This window comes from Camelina sativa, chromosome 15 (genome assembly GCF_030686135.1).
Source record: "Camelina sativa cultivar CO46 ecotype springtype chromosome 15, ASM3068613v1".
NCBI lineage: Eukaryota > Viridiplantae > Streptophyta > Magnoliopsida > Brassicales > Brassicaceae > Camelina > Camelina sativa.
In genome coordinates, this window is record NC_141894.1 from 22,947,582 (window position 1) to 22,970,222 (window position 22,641).

At 40.5% G+C, this 22,641-nt stretch overlaps 3 protein-coding genes and 1 pseudogene across 3 annotated transcripts; 2 read left to right on the top strand and 2 right to left on the bottom strand.

Annotated features, from left to right (window-relative positions):
• Window positions 1–2,955: 2,955 nt before the first annotated feature.
• LOC147926940 (uncharacterized) lies at window positions 2,956–3,483 on the top strand. Its single transcript, XM_087487243.1, has one exon. It carries the CDS (start codon window positions 2,956–2,958, stop codon window positions 3,481–3,483), a length of 528 nt encoding a protein of 175 aa, XP_087343369.1.
• Window positions 3,484–3,558: 75 nt separating this feature from the next.
• Window positions 3,559–3,921, top strand: LOC147926941 (uncharacterized). The gene has a single exon (XM_087487244.1). The coding sequence runs from the start codon at window positions 3,559–3,561 to the stop codon at window positions 3,919–3,921; it is 363 nt and encodes a 120-aa protein (XP_087343370.1).
• A 2,418-nt stretch (window positions 3,922–6,339) lies between these two features.
• LOC147926942 (uncharacterized) lies at window positions 6,340–7,378 on the bottom strand (annotated as a pseudogene).
• A 10,687-nt stretch (window positions 7,379–18,065) lies between these two features.
• LOC147926943 (uncharacterized) lies at window positions 18,066–20,436 on the bottom strand. The gene is made up of 5 exons (XM_087487245.1): window positions 20,083–20,436; window positions 19,802–19,999; window positions 19,234–19,653; window positions 18,631–19,176; window positions 18,066–18,422 (listed from the first exon to the last, which is right to left on the bottom strand). Exons 1-5 carry the CDS (start codon window positions 20,434–20,436, stop codon window positions 18,066–18,068), a joined length of 1,875 nt encoding a protein of 624 aa, XP_087343371.1.
• Between the last annotated feature and the right edge of the window lie 2,205 nt (window positions 20,437–22,641).

The window sequence follows — 22,641 nt, forward strand, 5'->3', positions numbered from 1 at the left end:
TCGAGTGCAGCAACTTCACAAGTGTATAAACGAACTTAATCTTAGACTAATATGGATCCTAAATGTCACAAAAACACACTCAAATGGACAACAGCGCCAAATTGAAACTCACTTTGTTTGGTGGTGGTGAGAGATGAATGTATGCAATGGTGAGATATGAATGAATGGATGGTAAGGTGTTTCAATTCCCCTTATGCAGTTGCAGTATAAGAGGTGTCAATCCTATTTGAGTTTTTGTGAACAATTAAGACATGCATATGAGACTAAGTCAAACCAAATGTGAAGAATGTTTGTCACTAACAATCCTATGATGAAAATGTAAAATGCAGAAAGTAAAACTACAAGAACTAAGAGCTAAATGCAAATGAAACAGAATAATTATAGCAGTTATGAAACAAGAACAGAAATAGAAACTATTGTAATGCAAGAAATGAACTAATGCAAGGCAAGTAATGAATAGGAAGCTAAATGAATGCAACAGAAATGAAATTAGGATGAAACAGAACAACTACAAAGCATAAACAAGAATTCTGGGGAAGAACTCGAGCAAGCACTTGATCGAGTGTAGATCGAGTGCAGGGTCGAGCTGGACTAAACACAAAAAACAAGCAACACAATAAAAACAGAGCAATGCAAAAACGAATCAAACAACAAGCAAGCAGTAGGATTAAGACTTAAAAATCAATAAACAAAGAAGGCCTTGAGGAGGGATTCATGGGCTGAACCAATCATTGTGGTTATCTAACTTGGTCAAGAAACCTCAAACAACTTTGAGCTAATCTCTAGACATATAAATCTAAGACAAGTTTCATCCACTCTCATGGCAAGAAACAATCAAACCTATGCATCTCTAGACTTGTTCTCACAAAGAAAAGAATCTACACAAGCATGCATTAAGCAATACATCTCAAACCAAACAAGACCTCTAATCTCTTAGCAAGCCTAATGGTAAGCTCTAGATCTATCCTTATCTATGCTCCTTAAACATTGGTGTGATGCTAAGATGCTTGAAATCAAACCCTACCTTCTTAGATATAGGATCAGCATTAAGAACATCTAGCCTAGAAGAGATCTACAACAATCAAGCTTGACCAAATCAAACAAACCACAAGATCAATCCAGCCTAACCCATCCTCAAGATCCTAGAGAACTACTCACAAGAACACATGATGAACAAAGTCAAAAACCCAGAAAAATACGAAACTTGCATCATTAGAAAGATAAAGCAAAGATCTACAATATTGGAGAAAGAATCAAACTCAAATTCTCAATATTAAGAAAGTTATGAAACCAACAATATTGAAGAATTTAGTCTTTTTCTCTTAAAACAAGTACAAGATCTAAGAAAAATAAAAGTGCAAAAGGAATAATTCCCAAAAGGGTAAATACTAGGTCTAGAGAACATCTAAAAAGCTGGACTGTTTTGGTGGCTGCAGGTACAAGGCTTTATATAGGAGAGGGAGTGGAAGCCCTAAAAATACTATAAGACAAAATAGTCAACGGCTCGGTCAACTTGACCTGTGCTCGGTCGAGTGGCAGGTCGAGCTGGCTTCTCTCGTGCATCCTCCACTCAGTCGAGTCCTCCTCAGCACACGGTCGAGTGTCTGGTCGAGTGTGCAGTCGAGTTGGACTCCGGACCTTGGTTCTTCAGCCTTAACTCTCTTGCTTTTCCTTCATGATTGCTTCACTTCTCCTCAGCATTGCTTCCATGCTCCTTAAGCTCCAAAATCACCTGTTTATGCATGAAAAGATGCAAATGCAATGCAACTAAACTCTAATGCATGATTGGTCCTAAAGCTATGCAATAATGATCAAAATGGATAACAAAAGATGCAAAAGATGTGAATATACTAAGGGAAAATAAGGTTAAATATATGAACATCATCTATCATGGAGGTCAAGTACCCCGAATGGCTAGCAAACCCGGTGGTAGTAAAAAAGAAAAACGGGAAGAATAGAGTCTGCATCGACTTTACAGATCTAAATAAAACCTGCCCCAAGGATAGCTACCCGTTACTGCATATAGAGAGGCTCGTCGAGGCCACGTCAGGGAATGCACTGCTTTCCTTCATGGACGCCTTCTTAGGATACAACCAAATCTTGATGCACACCGATGACCGCGAAAAGACTGCCTTTATTACTGATCAAGGCACATTCTGCTACAAGGTCATGCCGTTCGGCCTAAAGAACGCGGGAGCCACCTATCAGCGCCTCATCAATAAATTGTTCGCCGACCAGCTGGAGATAACTATGGAGGTGTACATCGATGATATGCTAGTCAAGTCAACAAGCGGAAGCGATCATGTCGAGCATTTGCGAAAATGTTTTCAAACCCTGAATAAGTATAACATGAAAGTCAACCCGGCAAAATGCTCATTCGGCGTGACGTCTGGTGAATTCCTAGGGTACATCGTCACAAAAAGGGGAATAGAGGCGAACCCGAAGCAAATCAAGGCTATACTCGATATGCCCTCGCCGTGAAACAAGCGCAAAGTCCAGCGTCTGACTGGTAGAATAGCAGCCCTAAACCGATTCATTTCACGATCGACTGACAAGAGCTTGCCGTTCTACCAGTTGCTGCGGTCAACGAACAAGGAGTACGAATGGACCGCCGAGTGCGAACAGGCGTTCGTCGAGTTAAAAACTTATTTGACCACTCCACCCATACTTTCGAAGTCCGAGGAGGGAGAAAAGCTCTACCTATATATCGCTGTTTCTGGATCGGCAGTTAGCAGGGTACTAGTCAGACACGACTGAGGCGAGCAAAAGCCTATTTTCTACGTCAGCAAGACTCTACACGGGGCCGAGCTACGTTATCCGAACTTAGAAAAAATAGCCTACGCTGTGGTCATCTCGGCTCGCAAACTCAGGCCCTTTTTCCAGTCGCACACAATCGCGATCCTGACAAACCAACCTTTACGGCAAATTCTTCACAGCCCGAGACAATCCGGCCGCATGGCAAAATGGGCAGTCGAATTAAGTGAGCATGACATTGAATACCTCGGCCGAACATGCATGAAGTCTCAAGTATTGGCAGATTTCACCGTCGAGCTGCCGCAGCATTTCACTTCGACTGAAGAAAACTGGTATTTATACGTCGACGGAGCATCGTCGCAGCATGGTCCAGGGATCGGGATTCGCCTAACATCGCCTACCGGAGAGGTCGTCGAGCAATCGTTCTGTCTCAACTTCACCGCAACAAACAATGAGTCAGAATATGAAGCATTATTTGCCGGGAGGCGACTTGCAGCAGGGATCGGCGTGAAACGAATTCACGCCTACTGCGATTCCCAGCTCGTTGCCAACCAATACAATGGTGAGTATGGAACCAAATGCGGTCGCATGGACGCCTACTTGAAGATAGTTACGGAGCTCGCAAAAGGGTTTGATCATTTCGTGATTGACAAGATACCCCGAAGTGCTAACGCTCCCGCGGACGCTCTGGCTGTTTTAGCGTCAACCTCAGACCCGGATTTGCGTTGAGTGATCCCGGTCGAAAGCATTTCGACAAGCAGTATCGACACTGGGGCTCACATCAATGTAATATCTCCCGACCCGATGGAACCTGCCGACCTAGATGAAGATATGCGGCCTAGTAATGATGCCGAGTCAGCTGATTGGCGACAGCAGATACTTCAGTTTATCAATGAAGGAACAGTCCCCGCGGACAAGTGGCAGGCCCGACGTCTAAAAAAGAAAGCGGCACAATACGCCATAATTGAGGGACGCCTCTACCGATGGAGTGCGGCCGGCATTTTATTGCATTGCATCTCGGCAGAGGAGGCCCACCGGGTAATGCAAGAAACACACGAAGGAGCCGGTGGAAACCACTCAGGCAGACATGCTCTAGCGCTAAAAAACAGAAAGCATGGAATATACTGGCCAACTATGATCAATGATTGCGAGCAATTTGCCGTGTAATGCGAAAAATGTCAAAGGCACGCATCTGATATACACGCCCCGGCGGAATTACTCTCCACAACAACAGCGCTGTACCCGTTCATGAGATGGGCGATGGATATTGTCGGACTACTGCCTGCTTCGCACGACAAAAAATTCCTTCTTATATTAACTGACTACTTCACCAAGTGGGTCGAGGCTGAGTCCTATAAGAAAATCCAAGCGAATGAGGTCCAGAATTTTGTTTGGAAAAACATAATATGCCGACACGGATTACCATACTAGATCGTAACTGATAATGGGTCGCAATTTATATCCAAGAAATTCGATGACTTCTGCGCAATTTGGCGTATCCGCCTTAGCAAGTCAACTCCGAGGTACCCCCAAGGTAACGGCCAGGCAGAAGCAACCAACAAGACAATCATAAATGGCCTGAAAAAGTGACTTGAAGAAAAGAAAGGACTCTGGGCCAACGAGCTAGATGGTGTGCTATGGTCACACCGAACAACCCCGCGAAGAGCGTCAGGACAAACTCCATTTTCACTAGCTTACGGTTTGGAAGCAATGGCACAAGCCGAAGTCAGCGTCAACAGTTTACGCTAAACCATGCTAGTCAAAAACCCATAGCTAAACAACGAAATGCTTTACAACACCCTAGACGAGATCGAAGAATTGCAGGACCATGTTCTACTCCGAATTCAGAATTACCAACAAGCGGCAGCCCGTCACTATAACAAAAAGGTCAACCTGCGATATTTCAGTGAGGGAGATCTCGTCTTACGCAAAGTGTTCGAGAATACCGCCGAACTCAATGCTGGGAAACTCGGCGCAAAATGGGAAGGTCCATACCAAGTGTCCAAGGTCGTCCGCCTAGGAGTCTAAGAGCTAATTACCATTACCGGCAAAGCAATCCCGCGATCCTGAAACGCTGGCAACCTTAAGCGTTATTTCTACTAAAAAAAAAAAAAAAAAAAAAAAAAAAAAAAAACAAACGGGGATATTTATTTCTGTCTAAGAGTATCTAATATCTATGTAACTTGAACTACGATCGGCTTTATCCTCTAAAAAAAAAAAGAGGTATGTAGGCAACCTGAAAAGGTGCAGCCACTACTTATAAATTTTTCTTTGTGAATAACTTCGGCATTTCTTTTATTTAAGCATACCGTCTTACAAAATTGACAAGCGTCATACAAAAAAAAAAAAAAACAAGATAAGTAAATAAGGTCGGCAATTTGGCCAGTTGTCCGACTAAAAAAAACAAACAAAAGCCACACTCCACGCAAAGTGTAGGTAAAAGCCGGGTTCCAAACAATGCCCGCAAACAGGCTGAGGTCGACGAGCAAAATAAGCCGCCGCCTGCACGCAATCTCTTCGATCCTAGGCAGGGTATAAGTCGAGCTTCAATACGCAAAATCAACCCTTCCCGCTCCCAATATTTAACAGCAACCCCCTGCAAAAGCAAACCACAAGCAAAAGCACACGCCTAACATGATATATTTTAAGTTCTTGAAGCTCTCCAAAAGTTGCCCGTACTGTAAAGCTCTGAAACTTTCCTAAAACCTGTAAAACCTTGTTGAAACTTGAAATACTTGATAACATACATTTTATACCTAGAATCTCATCAAAATCTTCCTAAATGCATATGAAAACTATAGCTAATATGAGTAAAATAATGATGTTATCAACTTTTACTGGTGATGGCCTTATAATGAGTTTCCCTTGTGCACATGCTACACACGTGAGATTCTTAGGGTAACTCGTCTCTCTTTAAGAGTGTGCCCATTTGAATTTAATATCAGCTTACGCATCATGTTAGAACCCTGATGGCCAAGCCGGTCATGCCATAAAGCGAATTGTTCATTGCCAAATTAGCTTCTATTATATAAATTTTAGCATGGTAAAGACCAGTAGATAATACGGGTATAGTCTCTAGGAGTTTCTTATGGCATTGGGTGATTTCAGTAATATGTAGGAACTCTTGGTTCCCTTCACCCTTAATTTCAACATGGAACCCATTCAAACGAATATCTTTGAAACTCAATAAGCTCCTTTTTGAGCTGGGTGAATATAAAGCATCACTTATTTCATGATGTGTGCCATTAGGTAAAAGAATATGGGCCTGGCCGTAGCCTTCAATTAGACTTGCTATACCCGCTATTGTGCTAATATTGGCATTTTTCAAAGTGAGATTAACAAAATATCTCTTGTCCTTCAAAATTGTGTGGCTTGATCCACTATCCACCAAAAGTATGTTCTTGTCCTCATCCATTTCTTAATATGGACAAGAATTATGTTTTAGACATAAAAGAATAAAACAAACAAATATATATTTGAAGGAAATAAAATAACTGAATTTAAACCAAAATTATAATCCAAAATCGTAATCCAATAAAATTCAATGCATAAAACATGGAAATTAAATTAAGACAATATTTAAGTTTAATTATCCTCTCTTAGACAATCTGAAGTCTCACAATCCAATTGATCATCTTTCTCATGGTCAAAATCTCCTTCACCATCGAGATGAACCAGGTTAGCTTCTGGATTCTTTTTCAAACTCTCTTGATAGAGATCAGCAAGGTGCTTAGGTGTTCTGCATGTCTTTACCCAATGGTTCTCCATACCACATCTATGGCAAATGGATTTGGTCTTATGTTGCGGTTTGAAAATTCCGCGGCCTCTTCCTTGACCACGACCGAAGTCTGATCGATTTCCACGGCCATGACCATCATAATTATTTCCATGGTAATTGCCACGACCACCAAGTCCTCTTCCACCACGTCCACGGCCGTGATACTTATCTCTATGGACGTAGTTAGACTCTTTAGTCTCTTTAGGCTCTTTAGGCTCTTTAGGCTCTTTCTTGGTCATATCAATCTTGTGGGCTTCTGGTAATGGAACAGAACCAGGAGGTCTCATTGCACTGTTCATCAACAATAGCTCATTTTTTTGCTCAGCAAGTAGCAAACAAGCGATGAGACTTCATATGTCTTAAAGCCCTTTTCACGATAGTGTTGCTGAAGCAGTATGTTATTGGTGTGAAAGATTGAGAATGTTTTCTCTAGCAAGTCTTTCTCAGTAACCTCCTTAACACATAATTTCAAGATCGAGCCTATCTTAAATAGCTCTGAGTTATACTCATCCACGAAATTAAAATTCTGGATCCTTAGATTTTCCAATTGAATTGAGCCTTTCGTAGGAGCACTGTCTTTTGGTGTCCATATCTGTTTTTCAACTCTGTCCAAAAGTCAAGAGGATTCTCAATGGTAAGGTACTGGTTCTTGGGACTCTCAGCAAGGTGGTGGCGTATTAGCAAGATCGCCTTATACCTACTCTTTTCAGTGCAATCATTATCATCCTCAATGCATTCGCATAGATCCTTTGATTTTAGGGTAATCTTAGTATCTAATGCCCATTGTAAATAGTTGTCTCCAGAGACATTAAGTGCAGCATATTGGAGATTGTTGATCTTTGACATCTATAAAATACAAAAACATGCACCCGATTATTTCATGCGGTATTTAAGACCAAACCATGCAATCGTTTTAGGCCATGCGGTATTTAAGACCGAACCATGGCAATTTTAGTAAATAATTTCTTGTCCTTAATTACATAGTTAATATATGCATGAAACAATCCTAGACAAAATTATAATCTAGTATGAACAAGTAAAAATGCAAATAATTTTAAGTTTTCAAGTTTTCCTTTTCTCTATATAGGGTTTCCTTTTCTAGTTAGGATTAAGACAAAAGTTTTTTAGGGAAATTTGTTTTTTCTAGGGTTCCGATTTTAAGGTTTCATACAGTCGATTTTCAAACAAGCAGTCAATAACAATCGGATTTTAAACATGGCACAATCATTTTAATAGCAAACAATCTATCCTAAGCAATCCTTAACCTCAAGCAATCAGATTTTAAAGTTTTAGGATTTAGGGTTTCAAAAATCGGGATTTAGAACTTAGGGCATTGTTTGTTGATTGTGTAATTGTAGATTTTAGGGTTCTAATATATTTAAGATCAGGTTTGATATGTATATGTCCGATAGGTTCGATTTATTTACCTTAACACCGTTTGGGGTTGAATGGAATTGATCTGTGAGCTAAAGCCCTCAGATATACCTTGAGCTTGATCACGAACAAGCAACGAACCTCGGACTGGTCACAAACACGAACTGATCACGAACAGGAGCTGACCACCACGGATTGATCACGAACTAGAACCGGTCGCGAGCTTGAATGAACAAGGGATAATGTGTGGCGGTTTTAGGGTTAGGAAATTTTCTCAGTGGAGTCTAGAGCAAACTCGTGCTGATAATGTGTTGTGAAAGTAGAGATACTAGAGGTTGTATTCTCTTCTATTATTGATTCAATCGGTAAGAGTACATATATATAGTAATGGAAAAAGCCCTAACACAATAGGATTCCTAAACCGACTTAGAATAAGAGAAGGTGGCCGATAGGCCTTGTGGACTTGGACATGTATGTGGGCTGGTTATGGAGATCCATCCTTAGTGATTTACAACAATTAATAATTTATATAATTGTTAATTTATAACGTTGATGAGACCATATGTTTACAAAAATAAATTCAAAATAATTATTATGTAAATTTTTATCGCATTGTGTCATTTTTTACATCCATCCAACTTAGGACCGGAAGAATTTATTAATTTATAGTGATTATCAGTTTATAGAGGTTTTATTGTATATGATGTAGATACTCCATTGTTTTCTTTAATCCTCACCGATGAATGGACGCGACAATATCACTCCTTCCGAACCACAGTCGAGAACTCAGCAGTTGGGTGTCGACTCATCCTTGCCTCCTTTAAGCCCTTCTCCGTCGTCATTACATCATCATCACTTAGATCGATGAACCTTTCTCCACCGTTGTTATGTGGTTCTTTGTCATCGGCTCATGTGGAGGATAACAAAAAACCTTCATCGCCTCCTTCGGGTGTAAAGAGAAGAGCAGGCAAAAACATTGAACCTTTAAGCAGACACTACAGGAGTGTTTCAGTGAATAGTTGTTTCACTAACTTCTTGGAGCTACCTCTTTCTCCGGGTGTTGTTTCCTCTACTAGTTCGGCTGATGGAGACTACCAGCAGTGCCGGCCCTGACCTAAAGCCTGTAAAGCAAGGGCTTTAGGCGCCAGAATATATTAGTGATTTAAGGGGCATCAATTTTCAAAAAGTTGTAGTGGTACAGTGGTTGGGTACGCCTGTATACTCCTTCAGTGTTACGAGTTCGAACCTGTCTGCACCAGTTTTTTGTAACTTTTTTTTCTAATGTTTATTAATGGGCAAAAAAAAATTTTTTGCTTTAGGCAGCAAAATTGGTTGGGCCGGCACTGACTACCAGAATACTTTGGACCTCAAGTTTCGGAAAGATGAGTATACTGCTGTATGAATTGAAAAAGATTTCAAAATGTACCAAACTTACCGAAATGAAATCTGATCCTAAGAAAGTCAGACGGTAAGTTTTGAGATAGCTTTTTGTTTCATTTTTATCATACATTTATCCAGGTCCGGCTAGTAGCTAAAGCTGGTAAAACACAGGCTTTAAGCATCAGATAATATATTATGGGTATCATAATAGAAAAGTTGTTGAGGTACAGTGGTCATCGCCCTTCACATACTTGCAGTGTTTGATGAGTTTGAACCTGGGAAATGCATGTTTTGAATATATATATATATATATATATATTTTTTTTTTTGTTTAACGGTGAATAAATTTATTTTGTTCTTTAGGCATCTAGTTAATTTGCGCCGGCCCTGCATTTATCCACGTGTATGGTCTTTCAGAATCTTGGTAAACAGAGAAGCAGCTGCACGTTCAAAGAAGAGGAAGTCACGGTACCTTCTTGACTTGGAACACAACGTAATGTTTCTTGAGAAGGATATCACTTTGATAAAAGAAAAAGAGACGCTTTTGGAGGTGAGACATCATATTAGCAACTATGAAATTGTCATATCTAAACTCCGTATAAAAATGATTCATGTAAGGAACTTAGTGAATTTATATTGTTGTTGCATGCAGAATGATAAAAACATGCTGATTGATGAGAGGAAGGAATTCAGGATACGACTTGATTGGAGCAACAAGCAAAACTTCATGACGGTACACAATTACACATCATCTAACTAATTTCCAGTGATACTTAAGCAAGTTCTTTGTTTTGAAATCTATAGTAAATTTAAAATTTTCGAACATAAACGGTTGTAACTGCGTGATCTTTGTTTATGACCTCACTCGTATAGTAATTTTAAATCATATTTGATATTTTCATGCATAAAAACACATTTAAGATTTTCATGCATTTAGGCGGGATTTTATTAGATCCTTAACTGTGAGATACATTTATTATTCTCCGCTATACCATTGAATACCATTTAGACCTAATATTTGTTGTTATGTGTAAGCAAAATAATTCGGTTGCATGCAGAAATCAAAAGCCCAAAGGCGACGACAACGTTGAACGAACAATTGAGTGTGGAAGCACAACGGCTGAAGGAAGTATTAGCATCGAATGAACAATTGAGTACTGTAGAAGTCCAGCGGCTAAAGATGGCAATTAATAGGTGAAGTGATGCATAACGACGGCTATCAAATTGACCCAAACTTGTTGCAGCAACTCACCATCAATATATGACTCTCATCATGACCCTCAATATATGTATAACTCCAACACTAATTTTTTGGCATGTTAAAAATAAAATTAATTGAAAAGACCAAAAAATTAGTGTTGGGACTCCAACTCATGACATCATATATACTCCATACCACTGCTTATACCACTAGGCCAAACTAACTATCTGTAACAAAGAGCCGATTTCAGAGCTATATTATTCGCGGCCGCAAACTGATGTTTCATCAGCTTGTGTCTTGAGCCGGCTCTGCTCATAATGATAGATAGATTTAATGATTGTAACCGTGAGGTTTCAAACAGTATGACCTTTTTTGTTTTTATTTTTGTTATATCTAGTTATGTTTTTCCAGTGAAGCTATGTGTGTGTTTTTAGGTCAATAATTAAGCATATGTAACTTTATTAATTTCTCTATGATAATTCATTAGCAACTTTTATAACTTCTATTAATTTAATTTAAGTAAATTATATTTTTTTACTCAAAATCAACTTGTAAGTTATATACATCTATATATTGAAAGAAAGACATGAATGGAGAACATGTCAAACTCATGTTTTCTCAACTTTTCTATTTAATTAAATCAGTTGTTTTATTAAACTTACTAGTTACTACTTACTAGTATTTATCCGGTACTATGTACAGATACGGTATAATAGACATCAGTCTGGTTACCATTTTTACTGTTCTAGCCTAAGAAATGTCACTTATCAAATTCTGGTCATAGTAGCTGTTCTTTTTGCCATTCAGTGTTGCCTTCTCAGGTTTAAAGCGTTGGTTAAGCATGGCACCACCAAGTGAGAGTTTTGTGTCCATGGCATTTAATGGCGTTTTCAGTGGCTTATTTCGGCTTTTATTTGGGATTATTTCAGCTTTTAAAACCTTCGGGACGTAGCGTACCGGAGCATTACAGTGAGTCTAAAAAATATATGCAAAGTATTGAATATAGTAGCAATTAAAGTTGTATTCTGTGTGGAGCAAGGCAGCCATTCCGAGCTGGTAAGTCGACCAGAGGGAGCTTATTCAAGGCTGTTACAGCTTCAAACGCATAGGATTTGAAGCTTGGCGGATTAAAAACAAAAAGTGGGCTTGTGTAATTTTTTTTATCTAAACTTTAATTTGGAAGGGTTTCAATGAACTATAATGATATTATGAATAGGTGTAGATAATGAAGCTTTTGAGTGTTTATATTGAAAAAAAACAAAAAAAGTTGTATTCTGCATATTGTTTATAGATATTATTAGGTAGTTGTTTTAAATCCGGATCTAAATTTTACGTAATCCATCTTGCATTACAATTTAACTGTACATTACATCCTAATAAAACTAATCATAATAAAACTAGATTTTAGTTTTGAAAAGATCCGACCGGTTTTTTAATAATAGATAATAATAATAGTAATAATAATAATAAATTAAATTAGTGGTCTTATACCCACTAGCCACCTAACCACAACCAAACCAAACAGTATAAAATAAATCATATAATATCTAATAAATATCTAATAATAAATAACCAATATGTAAAACATAACAATTATCCAATACTCAAACAACAGGAAACATAGAACTAGCAACCTAGCAATATTCTAATGACCCAACTCTAGCAATCTAGCAATGCCAGACAACAACCAATCGAGTCCCTAGAACATCCTCCTCTTTATTGCCTTGATTCCACGATCACACTTTGCCTTTACCTGCACCACAAACACAAATTGAGATGCATGAATATTTGATAAACACTCAGTAAGGCAATCCTCCCATCTACTGCGCTATACACACAAGCAACTCAGATATCAATGTCCACAACAATCAACAAACAAATCATACAAACCAGGAAACAAACATCGCTTCGCTGGAAGGGAGGTGTCGACCGACACCAGCCAAGTGTCGACCGACACTGGCTCTTGGTGTCGACCGACACTACCCCACAGTGTCGATCGATACTGACTCTGCAAACGCGTTTCGCTCGAAGCCGAGAGTCGAATCTCGCTTCCCATCACCTCCAATCCGTCCAACACTCAATCCCAAGGCCATATGAATCCATAGGAACCCTATAGCAGCCATAACAAGCAAGAAAAACACCACAAACAACACCAAACAAGCGAGATAAAGGAAATCTCAGGCTTAGATCAGCCATGGTCATGCACTCACCTCTTTGCATAAAGATTCTGACCAACAACAATGAATCCAACCCTCCTAGCAAGATTCTAGCACCTTCCTAGCTTCAGATCTCTTAAGAACAGCCAAGAAATCTCACCAATCCTCCCAAAAACTCAAGAACCCTTCTTTTCTCTCTTTTTCTCTCAAAACCATGAAATGGCGACAAACAAAACTTGCCAAAACCCTTCTGTCGACAAATCCTTTAAATATCTTGGTTCAATAGTTTTCCTTAAACCAAACCAACCCAAATTAATAATTAAATCGAACTGATCGAACCAGACATTAATGGTGTCGATCGACACTACCCTTAGTGTCGATCGACACCCATCCCCAAAACATAGAGTTTTGATTCGCGTATGTTACATAGAGATGAAGGGTTTAATGCACTCACGTCAATGGATAAGAACACAATTTTCATATAAAAACAATATGTTCGCCATATCAAATTTATGTCTTATTTAATATTTTAAAAGTAATAAAGATTTGATAAAACACAATTACTAAAAAATAAAAAAATGTAAACTAATATGATCAAAAATTGGAGAAGTAATATTAATAGAAATATATTAATTACATATGTCGTAATTTCATAAATAATAATTTTACTATATGCTATACTAATTTTATATAAAATATATATATTCACATTCTCAAAGTAATCAAAAGTATATTTAAATATATTTTTTTTTTCTTTTCTTTTGTTTTTTTTTGGTTTTTTTTATCAACGTTTTGTTGTTGTTATAAAACACATCACAATGTGATATAAGTTGTACTAAATCAATTAAATTTTTAATACAAAGAGGAACTTGAATTTGAGGCCGATGATGAGGATTCCCAACCACCCCCTTTCGCTTCATCTCCTCGGCTAAGGGCGGGCATTACTCCTCTTCTGACTTTGTATTCAGGTTATTGATGCTTTGTTGATGGAGCTTGGAAAGATAGTGATGCTTTTGCAGGTGCAGGATGGTATTGCACTCTATTACAAAGTTCGTCACCAACTATGAGATCCACCAATTTTTGTCGTAGTCTCTCTCCACTACATACAGAAGTAGAAGCCTTCAAATGGGCTATGCGGTGAATGATCGAACATGATTATCCGGACGTGGCGTTTTTTACAGGTTGTTCAGACTTGGTGAATATGGTGTTTTCTCCTCTAGACTGGCCATCGTTTTTGATATACGTAGACGACATCAAGATTGACAGGCTAGGGAGAAGTTTTCTTCGTTCTCTTTATCTGTTGTTTCTCGGAATGCACATGTAATGCGGATTCTTTGGCACGCCAAGCGTGTACATCTCTCTACATCATGTTCTATTTGTAAACATTTTTCTATCTAATTGGCTCATATGAGCTGATCTTTTGTTGTAAAAAAAAAAATTGAATAATTGAAAACTATAAATGTTTTTGTTTCTAGTTTCTTTATTGTAAGACAGAGAAGAGGGAGACGATTCACTTATGGTTTCTAAATATCATATGTATCTTCTCCTTTTTTTAAAATAATATGTAAAATTTATTCGAAAAATGTTTTACATCAGCCTTAGTTAAATTGTGTTTTGAGTGTTTAAATGAGCATTAAAACATCTAAAATAAGTTTACATAGTAAAGATTATCTTGCTGCCAGCCACGCTGCCATCGCCGGTGAGGATTTTCCATTTGGTTGAGTGTTGATGCTTAGCAATCTGTCCCTGATGTGCTGGTCGAGTGTTTTGAGGAGTTGAGGAGCTGGAGTGGGGGTATCTCCCTATCGCCTACCGTTTCGTTTTCTCCAGAGAGTGGGGACTGTATTCTGAAGAACATAGTGCAGTAGGTAAAAAGTGACAGAGCTCAGCGTCGTATCAGTAAGAAGAGCTAAGTTATCATCCCACACCGTCAAGAATCTGCTAGATAGGAGCTTGAGAGTTAGGCCTGACCATACTTCTGTTGAAAAATGGCAAGCGAAAAATAAATGGTCTTGCATTTCCAACGGGCCCGAACAAAGAACACATGTCGCTTGATAGTTACCACCCCAATGCTGCATTCGGTCTCCTGTTGAAAGCTTGTTCAGAGCTGCTAGCCATACAAAAAAAGAGTATTTTGGTGTTGCCTGAGAAAACCAAACCCCTCTTGCCCATGATTTTTGTCCCCTAGTCTCTCGTCTGTTGTCCCATGTCTCTTTGGTAGAGAAAGTTGTAGTGAGTCGACCTCCTTTCCCTTTCCAAACACCTATATCCTCTGCTTCAACCAACCCAACAGAGCGTATCTCATCCAGAGCAGACTCTATTTGATCAAAATAGGCCACCCGGTGTCTTCGTCGTCGATGAGTAACAGCCTCGGCCACAGTGGGTGTAAAGATATTCCCATATCAATACAGCCACGTTGGCCTGCCATATCAATTAGACATACCAAATTTGACCATGTATCTTCTCCTTTTTCTAAGGACGACAATAATTAACGCCGAAATTGAGCAGATGTTTGATGCACTGAACCTAGCCATGATTTCCATTATGCCAAACGTGGTCCATAAAGAAGAACAACGTTTTTGTCCTAACCATTTTGCTTTGCAAACAACATTCATGAAAACTACCATGGTGGAGGCAACATGTTATATCTGACGATGATGCAATAGAAATATTTTGGTGTTTTACTCTATGAACATGAGAGAATCAGATTTACGGCTTTGTAATAAATCAGTAAAAAAAACGATACCGAGTATCATCCAAAACTATAGATGATTAGAGATATTTATATAGCGAAGAATGACGATCTCATTAGATTGAGATTGATTTGAAGAAGGAGAATAACATATTTATTCATCTTTCAGTCAGTAAAGCTTTTTTTTTTTTTTACAAGATTGACTCAAACGAGCCAATACGAAAGAAAATTGTTTACAAAGGTAACTAAATGCGGAACTGAACGAACACGTCGAGCCAAATTATCCGCTTTACCATTCTGAGTGCGAGAGACATAGACTAAAGAAAATGAAGTAAACTCCTCTCTATCCGCCTGTATGTCCTCCAGATAAGGTGTGAAAGCTGGCTACTCGGAAGGCAAAGACACCATCTTCACCAGGTCATAGCAATCAGTAAGAAAAACGACGGATTGGTTATCTGCTCCAATCATGCATCGCATTGCCCACAGAAGGACCTCGATCTCCGCATGAAGAGGGGAGAGACTTCGACAAAGATTGGAAGCTCCCATGGTGGTTTCGTCCCCCTGGGCAAAACACAGAACCATCCTCTACCGGCATACTGATCCGTCGCTTTCCATGAACCATCCACAAAGCATAGAAAACTCGAGGGAGGTGATAGACTAGTTTTCAACAAGGGTATCAATTCCCTATGCAGTTGTAGTACAAAGGGTTATCAATCCAAATGGTTGTTATGCTAACAAATAGGATGCAATTAGAATCAAGCAAGTCAAGCCAAGTAATAGGGGGTTTGGTTCTAACAGTCCTAATATAAACAAAGTAAAAGAATATAAACAAGTAAACCACACGACCTAAGCACTCGATGCAAGCAATCGAGTACAGGATCGAGTGGGGTGATCGAGTATGCAAGTGAACTATGAACAGCTCGAGGTATTACTGGATGCAGGTTATCGTGTACCTGATCGGGTAAGTGGTCGAGTAAGTAAGGAAAATTCAAGAAATGAAATACGAAAGTTCCTAAGGATGGGGGTAATCGAATCCTAAGTGTTCTAGACCGATATGGATGCCTTACATGCCTCAAGCAATTATTTCCTAGACAATGAACCTCTAAAACCTTGTCACCACACTGTCGCACTAGTAACAATCAACCTTGAACATACTACCACACTGTCGCACTAGCAATATGAACAAGCAGGCATTAAGAACAATTCACTTTTGTCAATATACTTAGACTCATCTGATTTTGTCACTCAAAGTTAAGTATACCTCTAGCATTGACCTAATCAAGCATTTTATCTACTCTTTTTGGCCTGTAGCATTATAAACGCCCTAGATCTAATCTCAACCTGTCGGTCTATTGACCGCATTAAGAACATCAACCTAGAAGGAAATTTATCTATCATAACAATCAACTAAAGCATCCTAACCAATCAAGAACACCTAATCATCTATCCCATCCCTAGAAACTTTGCTACACTACTCGTACATAGAAACGAATGATAAAGCCATAGAAATAAACGAAAATGACATTATTAAAAAGATAGAGTAGAGTAGAAAAGAGTAGGGATAAAAGATCTATGAAAAACTACAAATTAAAAGTACAAAAACAAGAAAAAATGTTGAGTCGCTCAGTTCTCTCACAGAAGCTCTCGCTCTCTGGTTTGAGGGTCTGCGGCGTGCTCGTTTGCGAGCTAGGAAAAGAGGGGGTTTATATATGGAAACCCATTTGACCTAGCTTCCCAGACCTGCCCGATGGTCTACTCGATGGTGTACACGAGGGTGAAGTCGGGTAACTTCTCGGGTGGATCTTCGGGTTGTTCTTCGCGCTCTTGGATCCTCTTCAATCGTGTTGGGGTTCAGACTTGTTCTTGTAGCTCGATGGCTCCTTCGGGTACATGCTCGAGTTGTCCTTGTTTTCTCCCATTTTTGGCTCTTTAGCACCTGTTTTCATCCAATATATGCAAATGCAGAAATGCAACACCTTAAATGCTCTAAAACTTGATTCCTACAGTAAATGGTCTAAAAATGCTAAGTTAGAGGTATGAACAATGTAAAATATGGACAAAAAAAGGATGCTAAAAACATGTAAATTAGAGTGTTATCAGGAGGCCTAGAGAACCTTGGAACTTCGATGCCTCCATCAGAAGATATACCCATAAGAGGGTGACCCGCCTCTGGCCCTACAACCTCTATCTGAGCGAGAAACCAAGCTTTAGCCTCATCCTCCGCTAACTGCAGTATTGCTACTGGGTTGGAGTCCAGATTACTAAAAAGTTTATCATTACGTGCTTTCCAAATATACCACAAAATCCATGGGAATCTATCCTGGGAAGGAACATCCTTAAACCGCCAAAAAATAAAATCCATGTTTGTGAAAACCGATGCCGACGGAAAGACACCCTGGACCGTCGGAAACTGTGATAGAGCCCAGACCTGTCTGGCTGGCAGCATTCAAAAAGAGTATGGTTTATCGTCTCCTCTTCATATCCACAAAGACCACACGCTGAATCACAATTAATTCCACGTTTCCGTAAATTATTTATAACCGCCACACAACCCGAAATTACTTGCCACATAAAATGATGAAGTTTTGGCGGGCACCGGATTATCCACACAAAAGCCTGAAGAGGTACATAGTTCGGCCCAACCACCGACGGAGCAGCCGAAGCCACGATGTTAGACCGAAGGAGATGGTACCCTGACTTAACCATATATTTTCCTGACTTAGTAAAATGTCAACCTAACGAATTCGGTTTATCTGGTAACCGCAGCGGTAAAGCAGAAATCAAAGCAACATCTTCCGGTACAAAAGTAGCCAAAAGTAGAACCATGTCCCAGGAGATAGAGTTCTTGTCAATAAGGTTTTGAACGGAAAGTAGAGGGTCAGACAACAACCCTGTGTCTATAGCTGGTCTCGGGAATTGGGCAGGGATCCACGGATCATTCCATACAGAAATGGAGGCACCAGATCCTACCCGTTTAATAAGTCCTTTGTTAACTAGAGAGCGAGCTGAAATAATACTTCTCCATCCATAGGATGGTGAGTAAGATTTAATCGGATCCAAAGGATCAGAATGCCTATAATACCGACCCTTATATTACCCGTGCAAAAAGCGAGTCCGGAACGGAAATCAAACACCACAGCTGCTTCGCAGGCAGAGCGGTGTTAAAATCATCCAAACCACGAAAACCCAAGTTTCCCTCATTTTTATCCTGGCATAGCTTGTCCCAAGCCACCCAATGTAATCCCCGCGATTGTCCAGATGAACTCCACCAAAAGTTGGAAATCGCACTAGTTACCTTCCTTGTAACTGTCTTGGGTAACCGAAAGCACGACATCACAAAGGTAGGAACTGCCGTGGTCACCGACTTAATCATTACCTCCTTGCCTCCTTTTGAGAGGAGACGAGCTGGCCAACCACTAGCCCGTGACTGTAAGCGATCCTGAACATAAGAAAAGATTTGCGTCTTAGCTCCACCTAGACTTTCCGGAATACCTAGATAAGAGCCCATACCACCTAGATTTGTAATCCCTAAGACCCCTTTTAACTTCTCTAGGAGACCATAGTCCACAGTATGACCACATTGGACTGAGGACTTCTGAAAGTTAATTTGCTGGCCTGAAACCCGCTCGTACTTCCTGTGAATCCGAAGCACAACCTCACATTGCTCCTTTGTTGCTCGGCAAAAGAATAAACTGTCATCCGCAAATAAAAGATGAGAAATAGCAGTACTAGCGGTAGAAACCTTGATACCATTAATAAGCTTCATCTTATCAGCTTTGCGGAATTGTGCAATTAAAGCTTCCGTACAGAGGATAAAAAGGTAGGACGAAAGAGGATCACCCTGTCGTAATCCCCGACAAGGGGTAATGGATCAATGGGCTTGACCATTAGTCAAAACCTTATATTGGACCGTCGTAACACAACTCATAATCCAAGCCACCCATTTATCACAGAAACCGAGCTGCCGGAGAAGAAGATCAACAAAAGACCATTTGACCCGATCATATGCCTTACTCATATCCGTTTTGATGGCCATGAACTTGTCCTTACAAGAAGGATTGGTTCGGAGACCGTGGAATATTTCCCGAGCTATCAAAATGTTGTCCGAAATTAGACGACCTGCCACAAAGGCCGACTGCGTTTCCGATATTAGGGACGGCAAGATAGTACGTAACCGCTGACACATGACCTTGGAAATGATTTTATACCCAACATTACACAGACTGATCGGCCGTAATTCAGTCATCCTGGTCGGCTTGTCCACCTTCAGAATAAGACATACATTCGTCACATTCAACCTTTTATCAAAACTCCCGTCCTGCAGAAAGGAGTTCACCAAAACTACCAGATCCGCTTTAACCGTATTCCATGCTTTTTGATAAAAAAAGTGCCGTCATTCCATCCGGCCCAGGAGCCTTATCCGGATGCATCATAAATAGTGCATGTTTGATCTCCTGTTCGGATACCTCCCGAGTTAAAAATTCATTACACTCCTGCGAAACCGATGGATGAACCTCCGCCAGTATCTCCCCAAAATCAGAGGGATCCGAAGAAGTAAATAAATCCTCAAAATAGGAGACCGCAATATTCTGGATATCACTTTCCTCCGTCAACCAATTATCTCTCTGGTCGTGAAGACCGACAATGCGATTCCGAACCCGTCGCTGTTTTGTTTGAGCATGGAAATAGCCGGTGTTATGATCATCAAGCCTCATCCACCGGCTCCTATTTTTTTATACCAATATACCTCCTCGTCCCTATATGCCTCCCGCAACCGCCAAGTAAGCTCAGCAAGTTCATCCACCGAGGTACCATCATTCTCCTTCGCCACCGCCAATTTGGATTTCAAATCCTCAATTGTTTCTCTTCCATAAGGAAGTTGCGCTTTCCGCCAGCGAGAAATAGCCCGACGACATGTAGTGATTTTATCCACAACCGTGGTAGAGGAGTCAGGACCCGTTGAAGAGGCCCAACCCTCAGCAACCGCATCAAAGAAACTGTCTTTATCAAGCCACCGGCGATCGAATCGGAAACCACTGCTACCACCCCGGACCCTATCCTCAAGAACAGCGACCAGAGGTTTGTGATCCGAGGCAATCATTGTTAATTACTCAGTGAAGGAATTCTTAAACAAATCATGCCCCCCCCCCCTCATTCGCTAAAGCCTGATCTAACCGACAGCGTATCGGTTTCTTATCCCGCCAACCTTTCCAAGAACTATCCCCAAGAGAAAGGAATTCAAGCAAACCACAGTTTCGAATCATAGTATTAAAAGGCACAAAGGAAGAAGCATGGCGTAATTTACCACCCCGCTTTTCATGATTACCTTTTAGTTCATTAAAATCCCCAATTAAAAACCAAGGAGCATCCCTAGTCAGACCAATTCGTGTCAACCGTTCCCAAACCAAATCTCGGTTCTTGGGAACCGGATCACCATAAACAAAAGTAAGGTAAATTAATTTTCCTTTGTACACGATTCCCACATCAATAAGTCTATTAGATGCAAATAAAACTGAAACATTATTATTATTATTATGATAAAAAAGGCAAGTCCGCCACTACAACCAACAGGTTCAACAGTTTTTAAATGAGAATAACCAAAATAACCAACAAAAGACTCTAAATGAGAAAAAGATTGCTTAGTTTCAGAGAGAAACAAGAACTCTGATCGATAAGTCCCTGAGATACCCAATTGTGGCTTTATTACCAAGCCCTTGACAATTCCAACTTAGAACCTTCATTTGGCAACCCTCGGAATTGGTGGTTTAGTCCCACCAGCGACCCCCTTCTCCACCTCCTGTGGCTTTGGGAGAGTAGACTGCCCAGTGCTAGCATTACCCTTCGGAGCTGGTCATTTACGTGGAGTACGGACATAAACATTCAGCTTCTTCGATCCCATGCCTTGGAGACCCAAAGCACCCTTCCCTTTACGCACTTTCTCCACCAAAGCAGAGCCCTCGTCACCCACAAGTGAAGGGCCCGATTCCTGCTTACTCATATCTTCTTCCGTAATGGAAAGATCCTCACCAGAAAGAGAGCTATCATCATGATCAACTTCCCCCATAGCAACCTCAGAACCCCGACCAACCTTTCCCTCAAAAGGTCGCTTACCATCCCCATGAGAACTCTCGCCCCTGGACCTATGGCTGTTTCCCCCACGAGAACTCCCCTCCTGCCCAGAACCACGCTGTCTATCAGCCTTAACAGCACCTTTGTAGCTCTGAAACTTTCGATCAGCCCCATTCTGTGGGAGAACACTCGGTACAACATCACTATCCTCCAAAGGTGGAAAATGCTTCTCATCATGGCACATACTAGAACACTTCCTACAAACCCCAAAGAGACGCTCATAACGAAGTGAAACTGTGGTTTCCTCGCCGTTAAAGAACTCAATCTCCGTCTCAAAACACAGAGGTTTGAGACCATTCACCGTCACTTGAACTCTGCCACCATCAATGTCTACCTCCACAACAGACCCCAAAGCTTCACCGATGCTTCTAAAAGTTGGAGCAGCCCAGAACTGGAACGGCACTCCCATAACACGAACCCAGAAAGTGACAGTAGAAGGATAAGACGGATCCACCGTGGGGATCCAACAGACCATCGAGACCATCGAGTTATCAAAGTGGAACGGAGCCATCTTCATAACCTCAGAGATATCCTCCTCTTCGTCGAAATCAAATTGAAACTTTCCCATCCCAAGGTCTGCACCCACCACTTTGCCTTCGAGATGCCAAAACCGTGGAAACATCACAAGAAGGGACTTCATATCCTGAGCACGCGGGTTCAAGCACCGACCCACAACCGTTTTGGAATAGCCCTCGATAAGTGCAGTGTTATCGAAGAAGGGGGTCTTCACCTTGTGTTTCACCACCGAAGGAGCAGCCCCCTTTGAACTCAAACCGTGCCCAAGAACTACACTCTGCGACATTGCAACCCTCTCCGTGAAAAAAGACACAAGAAAACGGAAAAGAGAAAAACACACACCAAGAGAGAAAACCGAAAGAGAAATGAGTTGAGTCAGCTTCCTGGGGCATGAGAGGATCTTATACTCAACCCAAGAGAGAGCATCGAATTGCACCCCTATCGCAGCCATTAAAGCACAAAATCAGAAATACTCGCCAGTATCGGAAGCTCCAAGCAGTTGTCAAAAACCAGAGACTCAATAGGCAAAAAGTCCGGCGAACATGATGCTTTACAACCTTCAAAGATATCGTCGACCAAATCCGAAACAGATACCAATCAATTTGCTTTCCTTTTAGAAAATCAACACCAAATAATCCCCATAAACACAAATCACAGATCC

Excerpts from the sequence above, each read along its gene's own strand:
- LOC147926941 (XM_087487244.1), top strand. The coding sequence starts at position 3,559 with ATGGAACCTGCCGACCTAGATGAAGATATGCGGCCTAGTAATGATGCC.
- LOC147926943 (XM_087487245.1), bottom strand. The coding sequence starts at position 20,436 with ATGATTGCCTCGGATCACAAACCTCTGGTCGCTGTTCTTGAGGATAGG. Across the intron at positions 19,177-19,233 it reads TTACGACGGTCCAATATAAG|GGTGATCCTCTTTCGTCCTA; the intron begins GTTTTGACTAAT and ends GGATTACGACAG. Across the intron at positions 18,423-18,630 it reads CCAAGACAGTTACAAGGAAG|GGTCGGTATTATAGGCATTC; the intron begins GTAACTAGTGCG and ends GGGTAATATAAG.
- LOC147926940 (XM_087487243.1), top strand. The coding sequence starts at position 2,956 with ATGGCAAAATGGGCAGTCGAATTAAGTGAGCATGACATTGAATACCTC.